This window comes from Vigna unguiculata, chromosome 11, assembly GCF_037176805.1.
Source record: "Vigna unguiculata cultivar grain cowpea cultivar isolate G323 ecotype 2 chromosome 11, ASM3717680v1, whole genome shotgun sequence".
NCBI classification, from domain to species: domain Eukaryota; kingdom Viridiplantae; phylum Streptophyta; class Magnoliopsida; order Fabales; family Fabaceae; genus Vigna; species Vigna unguiculata.
In genome coordinates, this window is record NC_140802.1 from 32,477,765 (window position 1) to 32,497,523 (window position 19,759).

Sequence of the window (19,759 nt, forward strand, 5' to 3'; positions counted from 1 at the left end):
ATCTATCTAATTAAAAGGAAGAGTGAGGTGTTGTCGGTGTTTAGAAAGTTCAAAAGCATGGTGGAACGACAAAGTGGGAGTAACATCAAGATCCTAAGGTCTAATGGAGGAGGGAAATATACAACAACATAATTTAGTGGGTTCTGTGAAAAAGAAGGGATTGTTCATTAGTTCACTCCTCCTTATACTCCTTAACATAATGGGGCTGCAGAAAGAAGAAACAGGACCTTACTTAACATGGTTAGGTGTATGCTGAAAACTAAGAAAGTGCCAAGTTTCCTATGCGGTGAGGCAGCAAGTGCGGTAACATATGTGTTGAACATATCACCAACGAGAAAACTGAAGTTGATGACACCTGAGGAAGCCTGGACAGGTGTCAAACCTGACGTTTCACACCTCAGGATTTTTGGGTCCCTATACTACAAACATGTTCTTGATCCTTTGAGAAGGAAGTTGGATGATAAGAGCACATCCCAAGTGTTGATTGGCTACCATGAGACAGGTGGCTACAAACTGTATGACCCCAATTCAGAGCACGTGTCCACAAGCAAAGATGTGCATATTGATGAGTCATCTAGCTGGGACTGGACGGTGGCAAGCACGGAAGCCAACAACACATCGAAGATAGTTTTAGAAGAAGAAGATTCAGCAGAGCAAGACACAACAGATTTGGCCTTAAGAAAATCAGGACGAAGATCACGACTTCAGTCCTATCTTCGAGACTACGATGTTACTCATGATACTGTCGTAACATCTAACAGAAATTTAGTGCATTCTACACTAATTGCTGAATCAGAACTGATCACATTTGAGGAGGCAGCCAGAAGCCTATTGCTTTCAAATGGATCTATAAGGTCAAGGTAAATGCTGATGGTGAAATCGTGAGGCACAAGACTAGGCTCGTGGCCAAAGGTTTTCTGCAGAAGGCTGGTATAGACTATGGAGAGGTCTATGCACCAATTGCTAGAATGGAAACTATCAGGTTAGTAGTGGCCTTGGCAACAAACGAAGACTGGAGTTTGCATCAATTGGATGTAAAATCTGCGTTTTTGAATGGCCCCTTAGAAGAAGAAGTGTATGTTCAGCAGCCTATTCGCTTTGTGTAGGAGAATGATAAGCACAAAGTATATAAGCTAAAGAAGGCTTTATATGGGTTAAAACAAACTCTAAGAGCTTGGAACAAACGAATTGACAAGTTTCTCGAGGGAATTGGATTCATGAAGTGCATATCAGAACATGGAGTGTATGTGAAAAGGACTGAAGGCAGCAGAATCATCATATGCTTGTATGTTGATGATCTCTTGATTATTGGTAGCAATGAGGAGTGCATCAAGTCATGCAAAGCTGAGTTGATGAAGGAGTTTGAGATGAATGACCTCAGAAAGCTGAGCTATTTTCTCGGCATTGAGTTCACACAAACAACATTTGGAGTGGTCATGCACCAAACAAAGTACACTCGTGACTTATTGAAGAAGTTCAATATGTAGCAGAGCAATTATGCTATCACACTTGCTGAAACTGGTGTGAAATTGGAGCACAACCCTAAGGAAGAAGGGGTAGATCTTGCAGTATATAGAAGCATTGTAGGAAGCTTGAGATATCTGTGTAACACTCGCCCAGATCTGAGTTTCAGTGTTGGAGTTGTTAGTAGATACATGCAAGACCCCAAAGTTTCACATTTGTTAGCCGTGAAGCGTATCATGAGGTATCTGCACGGGACTGAGCATTTTGGGGTGCTTCTATCAAAAGGAAATGAAGAGTTGATGGGATACTCAGATGCAGACTGGTGCGGTGACAAAATTGATCGGAGAAGCACTGCTGGCTACGTTTTTTTCTTGGGAAAGGCACCTATCTCTTGGAGTTCTACCAAGGAACCGGTAGTGGCACTCTCATCATGTGAAGCTGAATATATTGCAGCATCCGAAGCTGCTTGCCAAGCAATCTGGTTGTGTTCCCTGTTGAAAGAATTGGGAATAAATCAAAGGTGCAAGCTGAGGTTACTGATTGACAATCAATCAGCCATAAACTTGGCAAAACACCCTGCCTCTCACAAAGAGTAAGCACATCGAAACGAGGTTTCATTTTATTAGAGAACAAGTTTCAAATGAGAAGCTAGTAGTGGAGCATTGCAAGTCAGAGGTACAATTTGTTGATATTCTGACGAAAGCCTTGAAGCATGCAAGGTTCAAGTTTCTGAGGGAAAGTATTGGTATTGTAGATGTATCTAGTTTGTTTTGAGGGGGAATGTTGTAAGAAGTCAAACCAAAAATACATTCTGTTATATCTGTTAGCTATAACAGTTACTCTTTGCTGTATAAATACTTTTTCTGCTGTTCATTTCAACACAGAAGTTTATCTCATTCAGTCTCATATATTTGTTCCTCTCACTTTCTTTGTTCTACTTTCAATCTTTATTACGTTGCCAACTCTGATTTCAATACATTTGAATAGTATCTTTGATTCTTGAAATTTCGTCATAATTGTTTTCTTAAAAAGCGCCATAAAAGGTTAGAGAGGAAGATACGCTTAAATTATCTTTTATCTTGATTATCAATAATTTAGAACTATTGAATGTATCAAACAATCAATCAAGAAAAAAAAAAAATATATATATATATATATATATATATATATATATATATATATATATTTATATTTGTTATAAAGTAATGGTCATTCATTGATTTAACAGAGGTACTTATATGATTGATACTAATATGATTACTCTTTATGTAAATATTTGTATTAACTATTTAATTTGTATTCTTTATGAGATACATGTTGTATATATAAATAAAACTTTTCTTATCAGTAGTAACACACACAAAAAAGTTGTTTCTCATTCTCTATTCTTTCTTTTCTTCTTTCCTCTATTATTAACTTTATTTTATAACATGTTGTCAACATCATGCCCCAACCAACTGAGGGCCAGTGAAAGTTTTTTTTTACTCTAAGGACAATGTTCTGCATGTCTTAATCCAAGCTCTTCCTAATCCTTTTTTCATTTACAATTTTATCTTATATTTTTATTTCGGTCATAAGAATGTTTGACTTTATCAATCTTCATTTTTGTCTGATTATTATTATTATTTTATTATTATGATGATTATTATTACTATTATTTTATGTGTTAATTCTAAACATGTCAAACCTTAAAAATTTTGAAATTGTAACCCTTGATATTACGAGGAATAATTATTTATATTAGACATTAAATGTTGAAATACATTTAGATGCAATGGGTCTTGGTGATACCATTAAAGAAACAAATAAAACATCTGAGCAAATTGAAGCATTGATCACCTCATTGGTGATGGGACTGTTGAAAAAATAGATTTTCTCATATTATGTTCTTAATTTTAAGACAATACTCTATTTTTGTTTCATGTTTCATGTTTCATGTTGCTTATATATAAGTTTTTCTTAATCAATAAAATCCTCTAAATATTTTATTTTTCTTCTCCTCTTACATAATAATATATAATATTGATATTTATGTTTATGTTTATGTTTATATGAAGAATGAATGTTGGTGTTAGCACCAATGATGAGGATATGTGTCTTATTGATAGAGCAACAACTCGTACAATTCTCAAGAGTAATAATTTTTCTCTTCTTTGGTTAAGCGAGAAGTCAATGTTAGTATTATCTATAATACTACAAATATATTTGAAGGCTTTAGAAGATTTATTATACTTCTACTAAGAAGTTAAATAGAAACTTATTAAGTTTCAAGGATATTTGTCTAAATGGATATCATATTGAGACAAACAATGAAAAAATATGAAATATCTTTATATCTCTACGATTGAGTTGAAAAACAATGTGTATTGGAGAAATTATCAATCTTCTCTTATGGTTTGTACTACACATATATTAGTACAATTGAAATGTATGTCATGGTAAAGCAGAAGTTTACGAATTAAAATGAATGCCTTGTTTGTTTGGCATGATCAATTAGATGCATTGTACTACGCATATATTAGTACAATTAAAATGCATGTCATGGTGAACTAGAAGTTAACAAATCAAAATGAATTCCTTGTTTGACATGATCAATTAGGTCATCCTAAATCTATTGTGATGTAGAAAAAAAAGGTTGAAAAACTCATGTGAACACCCACTTAAGAGTCAAAAAACTTCTTCAGATCAATGAGTTCTCATGTACTATACATTCACAAAATAAAGTTGATAATAAGACCATCACAAAAAAAAATTTAGAAATAAGTCAATTTCATTTTCAAAACAAATACAAGGTGATATTTGTGGTCCAATACACCATGTTTATCATTTAGATATTTAATGGTTTTAATTGATGCATCAACTAGATGGCCACATATTTATCTATTATAAACTTGCAATCATACATTTGTAAAGTTATTAGGACAGTTAAGAGCTCATTTCCCATATTATCCGATTAAGAAAATTTGTCTTGATAACATCGGTGAATTTACATCTCATGCTTTTCATAAGTATTGTATATCAATGGGAGTTGAAATTGAACATCCAGTAGCACATGTTCATACTTAAAATGGACTTGTGGAATCATTAATAAAATGTCTAAAACTGGTTGCAAGATCATTGCTTATGAGAGCTAATATTCCAATGGCTACTTTGGGAATATGCAATTTTGCATGTTGCAGTATTGATTCGCATCAAGCCAACAAGTTGTCACAAAATACTCTATTGTGTAGTTGGTTTTTGGTTAGTAACCTAATGTTTCTCATGTAAGAATTTTTTTGTGTGGTTTATATTGTCCAATTTTCCCAGCAAAAGGGACTATGATAAGTCCTCAAAGATGATTGAGAATATATATGTTGGATATGATTCTCCCTCAATAATAAAATATCTTGAACTACCAACATGAGACTTATTTATAGCTCGACTTTTTGACTGTTACTTTGATGAATAAGTTTTTCCAACATTAGGGGGAGAAAGAAAACAATTGGAAAATGATATTGGTTGGAATGATCCTATTTGTCCTTGTATTTATATGAAAACATTAGAAAATGTATTTGTCATAATTATTGTTTATGTAGATGACATAAACATCGTTGGAACTCCTAATGAGTTTATAAAGGCAATTGATTGCTTAAATAAAGAATTTGAGATGAAGGATCTTGAAAAGGAAAAATTCTTGTTTGACATTAGAAATTGAGTATTTAAAGGTATTTTTGTACATCAAGAAGGTTAGATAATGAAAGTGCTTAAAAGGTTCTAAATGGACAAGTCACATCCATTATGCCCTTTAATGGTTGTGAGGTCATTAGATATTGATAAAGGCTCTTTTAGAGACCTCAAGAGAATGTTGAAGAACTTCTTAGTCCAAAAGTACCATATCTCAGTGTTAGTGGAACATTGATGTATCTTGATAATTATACTTGACCTGATGTTGCATTTGCAATAAATTTGTTAAGCAAGATATAATTCTTCAATTACAAGAAGAAAATGGATTTGAGTAAAATATACACTTCGTTACCTGGAAGCTACTACGAATATGAGTTTATTTTATCCAAATGATTCAAAATTAGACCTAATAGGTTATGCATATGTGTTTTATTTTACATATCCTCACAATGTCATAATGGTTGATCACAAACAAGATATTTGTTCACATGTGGTAACATAATGATTTCATGATGGTATATGAAACAAATCATAGCAACAACATCGTCTAATAATACAAAATTTTTATTATTACATGACGAAATTTGTGAATATATTTATAGATTAAATTACTCCATCTAACTATTCAAATTATTTTTTTTTACATGTATAAAAAATTTCAAGTGTAAAAAATTACAAGTGAAAAATGTAAGAAATGAAATAACATGAGTATTTAGGGAGTGATTTGATATATAAATGGTAAAAAATTATTTTAACATGAATATATAAATTGTAATTAAGCTTAATTATTAATTTGGTCTCAAATTGGAGAGGACAAAATTGAATCAGTTTACAAAACTGGGAGACTAAATTGAATCAAAATTGTAAATAGAGGAACTAAATTGAAAACAACTAATGTTAGCTTGACACGTGACACAATCGTGACCTGCCACGTGGTAGTACATTTTCTAAATAAAAAATCTCAAATTGACACGTGTCACAACCATAACATGATACGTGGCAGTTTAATTTTTTTAAAAAAATAATTTTAAAAATTTTAAAAATTTTTAAAAAATTAAAAAATTGAAAATTCCACAAAATGACACGTGACATGTATGGAGACGGTGTTAACGATGACTTAACGGGACCAAATTGAACCTTTTAAAGAACTAGAGAACCAAATTGAACCAAAAAATAATAAGGGGACCAAAATGAACCAACCCCACAAATTAAGGGACCAAAATGATAATTAAGCCTAAATTTAACATTCATGCTTGAATTAAAGTAATATTTTTATTTATATGAACAAGCTACGTCAAACTAGTTTAAATCTTTTACTTACTTTATTATTACTATAACTTTTTGCTCACAAAATTTGAGCTTAAGTATCTTAAGATTTACTACAATTTACCCATTATTGTTCAATAGATTAAGCTAGACTCTTTGGTTACATTACTACAGGAACACTAATGACGTTATACTATTATATACAGTCAAAGCGTAAGTGTAGCATCATATTATTAAATATTTAAAAAATGAAATACAATTTTCCATATTTTAATAACCTATTTTTCTTCATTTTTTACCTTAATTTTTATTTGATTTTCTTTCTTAAAAGGTATTATATTATCCAACATTAGTTATATTTTTTTTAATGTGCAACTATGCAATATTCTAAGAATATATTTTGGAGATTATTTTGCACAATCTTGACCTGCAGTGTTCCTTGTCCAAACAATATTTTATTGTGATTTTTTTAGTGTGTTTTCAACTTTTATAGCCATATAATGTCAAATGAATTTAAATACATGACAAATAACAAATAATTAATAAAAAAATACTTACATTATTAAATAGGTAAAATAAATTTCTTTTCTTCATTTATTAACATATAACAGTGCATAGTTTCAAGATAAATAATCTCATAACAAGTATTTCATGCATGTGTAACTAGTCTCATGTACAATCTTTGACTTTTTAGGCTATCATATATATATGGTATTTCATCAATCACTAGGTCAGATCTCACTTTGTAAGAAGTCAAACAAATCCGTTCAAATTTTATGTTTGCATAGTCATTCAATTTTCTATATCTTGATAGCTTTTTAAAATTCCTAAGAGAAGAAACCTTGCTGGATATGTAGTGTCAACATGGTATGTGGACTCTGAAGTAAATTAAGTCATATTAGATAGACACTTTTGAGATAAATCGGTTTCAACTTTTCTTGCTTTCTAGCTTTTAACCAAATTGATATGCTTGGTTGAATTTTGTTCAAAATGAGTTGAGTCTCAAATTATTATTATGGTTTTACGATTAGGAATTCAAGTGTCATTCTAAGTCTCACATTAGTTAGAAATAAAAAAGTAGAACATTATATAAGGATAAAGACTCATAAACTTATTGTCTTAAGGCTTTGGGTTAAAAGTGATGTCAATACCTTATATAATTAAACTCAGGTCTCATTGATGTTATATCTCTCAGGTGAACGGTGGAGTTTGATTTTTGTTTAAAAGATCCACTATATTAATTATATATGGTATGAATGTAAAGTAATATTAAATTTAAACTAAATTAAAAGATTTTTAGTCTAAATTTTGTCGATCCTTAATCAAAATGGAGTATGGAAGTTAAGCTTTGTACATTTTGAGATTAGTCACCGGGTTCTTGATGATAGAGGGGAGATCCACCGGTACTAGATTTTCCAACATTCAAGTTACTAAAAACTCAAAAAAGTTAATAAATATATGTATAGGAGTGAATAAGAGAATTAAATAAGTATTTTATAGATTAATATATATTTATAGATTTTTGGACCCTTGAATAATGGTTGAGCACATAGGTTTAATAACTAAGTACTTGAAATTTGTTACTTATCACTCAATTATTACACAACTATATATGAATTGTTTTGGATAACATAAATATTATTATGTATATTTTGTTATAGATATTTCTCGGGGTCAAGTAGGTATATTCCTAAGCTTGGAAGTGATAAATGATGTTCAAGTGGATCAAGTTACAAGACAGATTCTTCAACAATATTGATATTTAAAAAAAAACAAAAGTTTTTGCATGTAAGATCAATTAATGAACGTATGAGATACAGTATATGTAAATTGTTACAAGAAAGTAAAAAAGCTTAAATTAAAGTATTGTGTTAAATCAATGTTTTTGATAGACCAATTTTTTTTGAAAGGAATTTTCCCCTTAAAAAAAAGTTAATAGTCTAGAAGAAATGAGTATTTATAATATCCTCTAAAAGAAATGAGTGTCCATTTCACACCAAATACAAAAACGTGTAAGTTGGCTATCGTTAGAGAATAGCATTTCCTTCATTTCTTTCCGGTCTACCCATGTCATTATGATCACGTTGTCTCTCATTTAACTTTATATATTTTTTTTATTTCGTTATCTTCAATGTTAAAATTTTCCATTGTAATATTTACATCACCATATAATAATGTCCAACTTCTTCTTTGGTTACTTTACCTTGTTGATCCTTAAAAATCTCACAAAATCAAATGTGTTCTTCTATTTTAAATACTTCTCATTTTTTTTTCCTACTTCTAAATCACTCCACAAATTTTTTTATCCAATGAAAAGTAGAAAAGAAATAAATAATCAACTCTGCTGTACGAGCAAAGGTGGTAAAAAAGTCAATTATTTTATTTTCTTACACAAAACTAATAAATTATTGGTTATCAATTAACGAAATTTAATTAGTTTGACTATGATTCAATCATTCAATGGCCTTATTGATCGTATGTGAGATGACATTTTTATACTAAAAAACATAGCATTGATTCGACTCCATAACCACTGGAATCTATTCCTTCCAAATAGTCTTCAAAGACTCACATAATTTTTGTTATTATTGTCATTCTTACGTAAGTGCTCATTATCATTATATTTCCATTATTTATTTTTACCAACTTTATTTCATTCTTCTCATTCTTACTTTATTATTATTACTATTACTATTATAATTATATTATTATTATAATACAAGTTGGTCTTATTCACTATCCGTACATGTATATGCGACACGATTGCAGAACTTACCTGCTATTTTGTTATATTCTCATTTTTTTTCCAATTCCCAACGCGTTTAGGATTAAACTAAAATGAATTTCGTCCAATTGTTTTGTACTAGAGTGTAAGGATGTTTAGCATAAGATGCTTAACTTTTTATGGCATGTTATGGAACTGCCTAATTTTTTTTTTGGGTTTAATATTTTTTTACATTTTTGTTTTTGAACTTTTTAAATTCCTGGTAAAAATTTAAACAGACTTAATTCTTGAATTTGTTTAATTTGGATATCAACCACAACGTTACTATTCCAATTACATTTTTAATAAAAAATTCCAGGTTTATTTTTAGTTCCTGATTAAAATTTCAACTTAGTTTTTAATTTTTTTTCTACCCACATTTTTTTCTTTTTCATCAAATGAATTATTTGACACGTGTTCTAGAGTCTCAGGAGACAAATAAATACAATATTATTTAAATGAATTATATTCTCAATGTATATATCTATTCATTACGCCAGATTAATTAATATAAATTAAAAAAAAATGTTTATAAAATATTGGTAAACTCCAGTTTCTTGACTTTGAGAATCCATTTTAAGAAAAAAATATATAGAACTAAAATCTATCAAAATTTTGATTAGAAACCTAAATCTAGTTTAATTTACAAATAGACAGTGAATCCATACCCCACTTTTAAATTTGGATATATATATTTTTTTAAATCGTATATTAAATAATCAGAAAGAATAAAAGGTTTTAATGAATGGCATCGTGGATTTAAAATTTTAAAGTTTACTTATTTTTACTTAAATCAGTAGTACGATTTTCTATAAAAATTTTGTGTTGTCTTTATATACTGATTTGATATATTATAATAATATTAATATATTTTAAAATATAAAAATTAGTGTATTTTGAAAATGAAGTATATTAATAATATTAAAAATCTAGTAAAAGAATACAAATTTAAACTGAGTTGTTGTTGGAATTTAGTTAGATTGTTTACTAAATAGTATAAAAATTGAAAAAAATAATAATCTGGACTCCTCCGGTTTATACCTTCCATTCCAATCTCACAAACCAATTCTTAACATAAAGATTAAAAATTAAAGATCTGCAAAAGCAAAGTAAACCTAAACATAAAAAAACTAAAGAAGGAGGAAGACAGAGGAGGCACCGTCATTGCATAAATGCAAAAAAATGGAGTGGACCCTTGTGAGCTAAGTTCATACCCTTTATAATTAAACACGTATAAAATAAAGTTAAGGAGATTTTTCTTCTTTGAAAGATCTTTCCTCATCCATAGATAGAGATTTTGCATCTTTTTTAGGACCCTTTTTGGGCATAGCAACCTGGCTTGGCTTTCTCTACCTCCTCCTTCACATGATCCCAAACCAAGTGGCCCCTTAAATAAATGTTCCAAACTCCAAACTCTGCATCACCATTAAAATACTCACAACTAACGACAATCTTTTCATTTCTTTCCCGAACAAAACGGGTTCCTCATGAAATGCTTATTTATTATAATTTTTTTATCAAAGATATTTAAAATATTAAAAACACCTATTTATTATAAATAGTAATTATATATAAATGCTATCTTATCTTGTAAGAAAATGTTAACTATTATTGAATACGCGGAGGAATTAAATATAAATGGGTTTTTGAATATCTTCATCTTTGCATATTGCAGCTCGGTTGGTAAGTTCAGTTTCACTCTGCAGCCAACCAAACAGCAATAAACACAACCCAACAAAACGAGTTAACTCTCGAACTCTTACTGCTTTGAAAGCTCTCACTTTCTCTTTCTTCTTCTTCTTTAAGCTACGAAACTTCCTCTGTTTCTATCTTCTTCTTCTTCTTCTTCGCTTTTGAGTTTGGCTTTGATTCTTTGAACGTTTCTTTCAACAATTTTCCTGAGCAAGAGAGTAATTTGATTTCTGGGTATGTTCATTTTACCGAGGTTCCTTTTCACTCTTCTCTCTCTCTCTCTTTGTGTCGGTGTTTCTTGGGTTTGGTAGCTGATGATGAATGGTACAGTGGGGTTTGTCTGTTTGGTCGGAAAACGTGTAAAAAACGTTTCTTTACGTGCCTTTCATAAAATTCAAAACTGAACTTGATGGCCTTTTTTTCTTGTTTAATTAACAAAGTGGCTTTATGAGAAAAATAAAATAATTGAAAAACCGACGGTCTTAACTGATCAAAATCTGCCTTTCTCTGATTATTGTGTGTGTGTTCTTGAAAGTGCTCTCAGGTCTGGTTTGATTGTGAATTCAATATTGGGTAGGATGCGGTGCTTACAAATCTAAATCATATCTTTGTGTTCTTCCTTTTCTTGAAGACTTTCTTAGTTATGCAATCTGAAATGTTATCAACATGTTTCTTTATTGCATTAGATGAGGGTGAAGTTTTGTTTTATTTGTCAATTATAATTGCTTTAAAGTGTTTGTTTGACCTCTGTGGAATAGTCAGCCTTCTTTCAGTTTCCAGCTTCATGTAACGCGGTTTGCTTGATTTTGTTTCTTCCTCTTCCGGAATGAGACGAAAAGGTGGAATTCAGTTTATGTCGGAATTCATATATATGTAATTGATGGAGCTGCTTCAATAGAAACTTGGTTGGAAATGGTTATCTGAGAATCTTATGACTAAAAGTTGATTCCATATTGTAGAAAGCTAATAGGATAGTATCCAATTCTATCATAAGCCAATTACGATTTGCTGGGTAGTAGATTGAACCTGAAGATAAGAAAAACCTCCAAAGCCATGCCATTATTCATACATTTGCTCAAATTTCTGGTTGATTCATCTTTCAGTCAATGTTCAGTCACTGTTGTGTCTTCCATAGTCAAATAGAAATCGTGAAACAAGCAGAGTTTATTTTGGATACTGTTGTTCTGTACAATATTTGATTTCATATACAAAGTGTCTTGAGATCATTTTCTTTATGCTAAATCAACTTCGTGTTTCACATGTAAATTAGTAAAGAATTGACAAATGCAAAAATGTTAGCTTGTTTTCTGGGTATGTGGTTCATCAAGCATATGAAAATGTCTCGTTTGAGTTTCAATTTGATTTTGAGTCTGGGGTTTTGCAGAAACAAACCAGATGATTCTAAAGAATCTGATGGAAGAAAAGCAGTTAGATTTTGATCAACCTCTTCTATCAGTGAGGAGAATCTCATCAACAGTGGCCTCTGAAAATGAAAATAAAAGGAAACCTGATAAGGCAGTACCCAAAAGACCTCCTCTTCCGTTCTACAAATCAGATTTAAAATCCGGTCCAGTGAGTAACCCTGGAACTGTTCCTTTCGTGTGGGAGAAGACTCCAGGGAAGCCGAAGAATGAAAGCAGACTACAAACACAGGCTCTTGAACGGGCTTCTGTTGCTCCAAAGCTTCCACCTGGGAGGGTTTTGAAAGCTGATCAGCAAGATTTTGATATAGTTCCTAAAGTTACATTGGTTACTCAGTCCAGCACAGAAAGAAGTGTTTCAGATTCTGAGCATGCTGCATCTTTGGATAATCAAGTGACAAAACATGAAAGCCCCAAAGAAGTAACTGAGAAGGCAAGTTCTTGTTCAGACAATGAGGATGAGACCTATCTAGATGCTCTTGATACACTTTCCAGAACAGAATCATTCTTCATGAGTTGTAGTGTGAGTGGTTTGAGTGAATGGGATGACCATGAGGTCCAACCATCTGGAAGTTTTCCAACAGATCAAGAGGCGCGTGATTTCATGATTGATAGGTTCTTGCCTGCAGCAAAGGCAATGGCTTCTGAAACACCTTCACTTCAACACCACTCTAGGAAGCCACTTGCTGCACTAGAACAACCAAAACTGACGAGGAAAGTGGTAACTGGAACAAATTCCCGCCCCCTAAATGAGAAATGGCAAAAGGTTTTGCCGCATTATGTTCAAGATATTGGTAGGGAAGAAAGTGGAGATGAAAGTGATGATAATGATGGATATGAAAACTATGCACCCAAAGTTTGTGGACTGTTTCCTCGGTTCTGCCTTTTGAACCCAGTTCCAGGATTAAGAACGGAAGGTAGGATTCCAAGTTCTACAGGACATGGAGTGCAGAATAAATCAATTGTTTCTCACAGAAGAACTGCAAAAGAGGTATATAAATTAGACCCACCTAATACCTACACATTTCTTTCACTTCAGACTGTGTTATCATTTTGTTTTGTTCTCTATTCTGCAGAATGGTAGAACTGCTAATAATGGGAAAATGTCTCTAAACTCTCAATCCGGCTTTACAAAAGAGAAGAAAGATTTCGGCACAGCAGAAAAATCTGAGCATGGTATTGATCCACCTCGCCGAGCTTGCAGCAAATCATCAACCTCTGAGAGCTCTCAATTTGAGTCAAGCAGTGAAAGCCCTGTTGTTGAGAAAACTCTATATGTAGATTCTGTACATGAGGTCAAATCTTCAAATGCATGTTCTTCAGACACCAATGACAGAGGGGATGATTTTGATACTTCAAGGAAAGACACTGGTCTTGATAAAAATCTTTGTATAGACTATTCAATTGAGGAAAGCAAACACTTGGGTATTGTGGATGAAAAGGGTGTCTTACAACCTAAAAGTTCAGCTTCTCTTGATTCATCTCTCTTGGTTGATGCTGACAATTCAAATGATAATTTGCAAATGGAGCTGAAAAATCATCCCAAGAAAATATGCCCAGAAGAGCCTAATTACCAAGGGAATAATTTGGATCATGCTTTGGTTGCATTTTCAAGTCCAGCAATGGTTGAATCCAAGAAAAGAGAGTCTGAAAGCAAAGTTTTTAGCATTAAGGAAGGTTCTAATGGTCCTGGTTCCTGGAGAAACAAGAAGTTTACTAGTGATTTGAAATTTGATCCAAAGGGCCTATCAGCTACCAAAGTGTTTGATCAAGAATGCACTCTTAGATCTAGTGAGGACCCTAGTACTTTGACTAGCTCAAAAGTGGTAGGTGACACAAAATTGTATATGAAGTTGGGCCATGGAGAGACTCTAAATGCAAGCTCTATGAAGCATCCTCTTGCACTTCCTTCACCAAAAGCTCCTTCAGAGTCTTGGCTTAAGCGCACTTTGCCAACAGTTTCCTCCAAGAACACATTTTTACGGTCTAAACTTGCTACCCACTTACCTGCACCAGTTCAAATTCCCAGCACAGCATTATCAGATCCCAAGTGGGAAAGAATTGTTAAATCTTCTAAAGCTAATCATGGGCATCTTCAGTTTGGTGAGGTAATTCACTGAATTGAGTCAATCATTTTGCATAAATATAATGTGGTATCTTCATGGTTTTTATACTCCTTCAATCTCTTACAGGAACTACTTCCAACCATTCCTGAAGCATGAATTTGCAGAAGATTTGGTAATTTGATTTGCTTGCTGAAATGTGCAGGGTCTTCTAAATGTAATTAATTGTTGCTAGGATCATTCTACAGATGGATCTCCCTTTTGCTTTTATATATAGATACATGAGATGAGATAGTATAGTGTAATACTACTCAAAAGTGTAAATCAGAGTTTCCCTTTTTGTCTTGTAAATGTATAAACTTGTTTCAGCTAAAGTTTATCACTGAAAATCTTTAAGGTGATCTGTTCTTGTAATATCAGGGCAAAAGACTTGTTCCCTAGAAAGAATAAATTTGTAATGATGATGATTATGGTGGTCATGCTCTTCAATTTTCTTCAACTGTGGTGGTAAACTACCTTTACTATTGATGCAACATGAGAATCAATGTGTGATATGCTGTCAAAGTTATCATTGTGCCAATGATTCTGAATATTGGAATGCTTCAAGAATGGCTATGTTAGGAATTTATAATTTAAAATCAGTTAGCATGGATTACATAATATATTTAGAGTTGGTATGATATTATATTTAAAGTTGGTATAGGTTTTGTCCTATAAACCTGTTTGAATAGTCTATAAAATAGGCTAGGATGGGCTGAAAAAGTATGCTAATTCATGAGTTGACCCGTTATTAAAAATATAATTATAATCTAAATGTGAACAATAATATTATTTTATTAATATATATATATATATATATATATATATATATATATATATATATTAAAATGTATATATCAAATTACTACATTTAAAAATTGAATTAGTTTCGCTTATGAGACTTTAAATTTTAAAAATCAGTATTTTGAATAATGTTTAAATTTAGAAATATAACTTTTACTTCTAATTTTCTTTTTAAATCAGATTAACATTGTCCATTGGTTCAATATAAGATAAGAATAAAGCACTTGAACAATATTAAGAAATATTCTCTTAAAAAAATTTCTTGGATTACTTAAGAGCAGCTCTTAGAATAATTTTGATAGTTTTTTAAATGCTAAGAAAAGAGAATTATAAAAGAGAGATGAAGGAAAGTAACAAAGAATATAAGAGTCTTTTATATAGGTTTGATTTCTCTTCTATTATGTTCAGTTACTATCCAATCAAAGTAGATTGATTGATTTACTATTAAGGAAAATCAACACAAAGTTATAGACATTTTATTACAAACAGTAATATTCTAATTATAATTATTCATTTATCCTAACAGATAATTATAAAATATCTTTATACCTTCAAAATCTTTAAAACTATATTTTAAGACGTAGACAAGTTTTTAAGATAAGATGTAAATCTAAATATTATGTTCAAATTTTTTTAATAGACAAAGAATTATATTAAATATGAAATATTTGGAATCCTTTAATTCATATAAAAAATAAAATAAAATAAAGATAAAAAGGATATCGAGGTATTTTGAATCTAAATATCCTTCAAACTTCCATTTTTATATTTGAACACCCTTCACATTAGTGTGTAGGGATGATTATGGAGTGAATTTTTAATGATTCAATCCAAGTCTATATTAGATTCAAATAATTGGATAAAATTTTCAATCAAAATCAATTTTTCAGAGAACTAGTTTGAATTTTTTAAATTCAGATCCAAATATTTGGATCAAGATTTAAATTTAGATCCAAAGATCAAGTTCAAAATCCAAAATTTATTTTTTATAAAAGAAATTTAAATTGAATTTTCTAAAACTTGTGTGTTCTTAGGGCCGACACCATTAAATTTGGTAGATCTTTTGTCAAGGCCAAGTCGGCCGAATTTCACCATGGGATGGACTCGGCTGACTTTCGATCATGGCTGACTTGGGCAAATTTCAGTTGGGGCCGACCAAATTTTGGTTTAGACCTACTTGGTCAAATTCGAACAAATTTTGGTTGGGGTTGACTCGACCAAATTCCAACAAATTACAGTCGGGGTCGACTCTTAGGACCGACTCGGTAAAATTTGGCCGCATACAACCGAATTCAACCGAGGATGATGTGGTCTAATACAGACAAATTTGGCCTAGGGCCGACTCAATAAAATTTCGGTCAGGATTGACTTGGTTGGATTTGGCCAGAGCCGATTCAGCCAAATATGGACACATTTGGGGCAGGGCGTACACGATCAATTTCAGTCGGGGTTGACTAGAATGAATTCGTCGATCGGGATCGACTCGGCTGAATATGGCAAAATTTCGGTCATTGCCGACTTGACTGAATACTACAAAATTTCGCCCGAGGCAGACTCGGACAAATATTGCCAAGTTTTGGCTAGGGTCGACTTGACCAAATTTTGGTCAGGGCTAACTCGACTGAATTACGCCGAATTTTGATTGGGGTTGACTCGGTTGAATACGGCCAAATTTCGGTTGCAACTGACTCGGTTGAAATGGCTAAATTTTGTCCCAAGCTGACTTGGCCGAATATGACAAAATTTGGACTTGGGCTGACTTGGCCAAACATTGATCGGGGTCGACTCAACTGAATTCGGTCGAAATTCGGTTAAAGCCGACTCGCCTAAATACTTCCAAATTTTGGTCACGGTTGACTCCGTCGAAACGGCTAAATTTCGTCATGGGCCAACTCGGCCAAATATGGCCAAAGGTCGACTTTGTTAGTTAATCTTTAACTATTAAGTTATTTTTATTTAGCATCAAAATAAGGTAGTTTATGTTTGTGTGAGTTGTGGATTTGGTTAGCTAAAATGCCGAGAGTTTTCATTCCATTATGCACAACTATTTTGTAGAACAATTACTATGTACATGTAACATCCCTACTGAAAATTACTTGGCTTAAATAAATCAATATATAAATAAGAATAAAGGAGTTCAAACATTGCACTTTATTACTCCGAAAACGCGGGAAAATTTATCACAATAATAATAGCGCCATAAATTTAAAGAAACTAAATAGTACTTTTAATACAATTTCCAAAATCTAACAAAACCATGAAAAACCTAAGAATTTCCATAACTCAAAATCCCCAGGATAGCCCTCTCTCCGTCTCAGGGGTTAGCAGCATCACTTGTATCATCAACTGCTCTCGTGTAAAGAATTACACGATCATCGCCAAGCACAAACAGAAAGGGTGAGCTCAACAAAATATGAGAAGCATAACAGTTAAATAATACAATTACACACAATTATATTCTCATAGTTAGACCCTAATCACATCCTTAATACCCCCAAGGCTTTTAAAAATAAAAACGAAAAATGGTTCTGTTTAATGTTATTACTACCTTTCATAGGCCATCACAGCCTTAATACCCCCAAGGCTTTTAAAAATAAAAACGAAAAATGGTTCTGTTTAATGTTATTACTACCTTTCATAGGCCATTATGGGTTCTAGGCTTTCCCATCCTTTCACATTCAGACCACAAGTACTTTAACAAAAATAATGAGATTAATTTGTTCTCAACAAAGGTTAAACCCACAACCACTCAATCACAAGGCAATTACACAACCAATTCAACTTAGTCATGTTTGTGATAATTCTTAAAATTGTAGGATTATATTATCACGTCTAGCATTCAAATATATTAACAAAATAATGCATAAATTAAAATAACACACAAAGGCATACATAGGACTCAAACCCAAGTCCTCTCACACATGTAAAGTACTCTCAACCATTTGAGCTAGTACTTTTCCACATCACAATACTAACATTAAATGCCATAAAGGCTTCCACTACCCGCATTTACTAAATGATTATTTATTTAATTGTTCAATTTTCCTGAGTCTTACAGTACACACCACTATTTAATATCCTATCTTAATTCAATGAAAAACACCACAGTAAATTGTGTTTTAGGTTGTGTACATCTCGTCCCATTTATTTTATTCTTCTCGAGTGCATGACTTGAGTTTAACAAACTTGACCAAAATTTGGTCGGGACCGACTCAACTCGACTGAATTTCGGTCGGGCTCAACTGAGCTAAATTCGGTTGAATTCTGGTTGGGGCCAACTAAGCTGAATAGGCCAAATTTCGATCGTGACCGACTCGTCTGAATACGACTTAATTTCGTCTGAGGTCGTTTCACTTGAATACGACCAAATTTGAGCCAGGACCGACTTGGCCAAATTTCAACCAAGGCCGACTCGACTAAAATCAAATTAATTTTGACCAGAGCAGACTAGGCTAAATACTGTCAAATTTTGGTTGTGACCGACTCGACCGAATAGGACCAAATTTTGACACTAACTCCCTCCAAACTATGATTTCACACCTTGAAACACTTGTTTACACAAAGAATGCACAAACCCAAATGTATGATCCAAAACAAAGATAATGCTTGATGAAATCATTCAAATAATGCAAAAATAAATAAAAATGGTTTAAACTAATGCATGAATGCACATATATTTTATCTACTCATCACCCGTATATGAAGAATTTGAAAAATCGGAGTCCCCTCATTATTCTCCAACAGCCTCTCAAATATTAAATACTTTTAAGTAAAGAAGAACCCTTCAGAATAGATACAGATCGGATAAGAAAATATTTTGAAGATGATTATAATAAGGAAAGAAGAGAGTGGCATTTTAAAGCATTCACAAAACAACAAACTAAACATTTTAGAGAAGAATTTTATAATTATCTAAATTAACATGAAATAAATTTATACTTCTTTTATTGGTTTTCAAATTACAGTAAAGATAATGACTTAGAATATCCCTTTAATTGTAATAAATCTATATGTCCATTAGACAAGATAACTAGTAGTTGGAAAATTGTAAATAATGAAATAATAGAATTAGAATATCCTCCACAACAATGAATTGTAATACAACCCACAAAAGATATAGAAATCGAAGCTAGCCCTTATAAAGATGTTAAAAATGAAGACAAGCCTGTACAAGTGAAAGATGTTAAAAAACTACATTCTCAACTTAATTACTCGTACAATACTAGATATTATGTCAAAACAATTACCTAGGATATAAAATAAACAAAAAGAAATCGCTAGTTTCAAAAGAACTTGTAAAACCAATATATAAGTTATTTAATGTGCCAAAAAAAGAATTAGATTTCATTAAAACTAAAAAGTGATACGTACTTAAAAATAGAAGAATTAAAACATAGATCAATTAAACAAAACATCAATAAATACATTAGAAATCAATAAGTTAAGAACATATAACTTAGAAATTATTATCCTCAACCTACAACTGTTGATGAGCAGTTTGAAGAAAGAGGAGAATTGGTATAAAATGCCTTTTCAGAAAATAAAATAACTGAATGGAATTTGGATGGAATGAGTGAACAAGT

At 31.8% G+C, this 19,759-nt stretch overlaps 1 protein-coding gene across 2 annotated transcripts; it reads left to right on the forward strand.

Annotated features, from left to right (window-relative positions):
- Nucleotides 1–10,813: 10,813 nt before the first annotated feature.
- LOC114169381 (uncharacterized) lies at nucleotides 10,814–14,832 on the forward strand. Of its 2 annotated transcripts, none has more exons than XM_028054520.2 (4): nucleotides 10,814–11,083; nucleotides 12,234–13,261; nucleotides 13,347–14,378; nucleotides 14,463–14,832. In XM_028054520.2, exons 2-4 carry the CDS (start codon nucleotides 12,245–12,247, stop codon nucleotides 14,490–14,492), a joined length of 2,079 nt encoding a protein of 692 aa, XP_027910321.2. In that variant the 5' UTR covers nucleotides 10,814–11,083; nucleotides 12,234–12,244; the 3' UTR covers nucleotides 14,493–14,832. The 2 variants fall into 2 exon arrangements, with proteins under 2 accessions (XP_027910321.2, XP_027910322.2); XM_028054521.2 differs by lacking the exon at nucleotides 10,814–11,083 and adding an exon at nucleotides 11,109–11,422.
- The last annotated feature ends 4,927 nt before the right edge of the window (nucleotides 14,833–19,759 follow it).

Bases quoted from the DNA above. Each gene is read 5' to 3' on its own strand.
- LOC114169381 (XM_028054520.2), top strand. From the start codon at position 12,245: ATGATTCTAAAGAATCTGATGGAAGAAAAGCAGTTAGATTTTGATCAA. The intron at 13,262-13,346 runs GTATATAAATTA...TCTATTCTGCAG, and splicing joins ACAGAAGAACTGCAAAAGAG to AATGGTAGAACTGCTAATAA. The intron at 14,379-14,462 runs GTAATTCACTGA...AATCTCTTACAG, and splicing joins GGCATCTTCAGTTTGGTGAG to GAACTACTTCCAACCATTCC.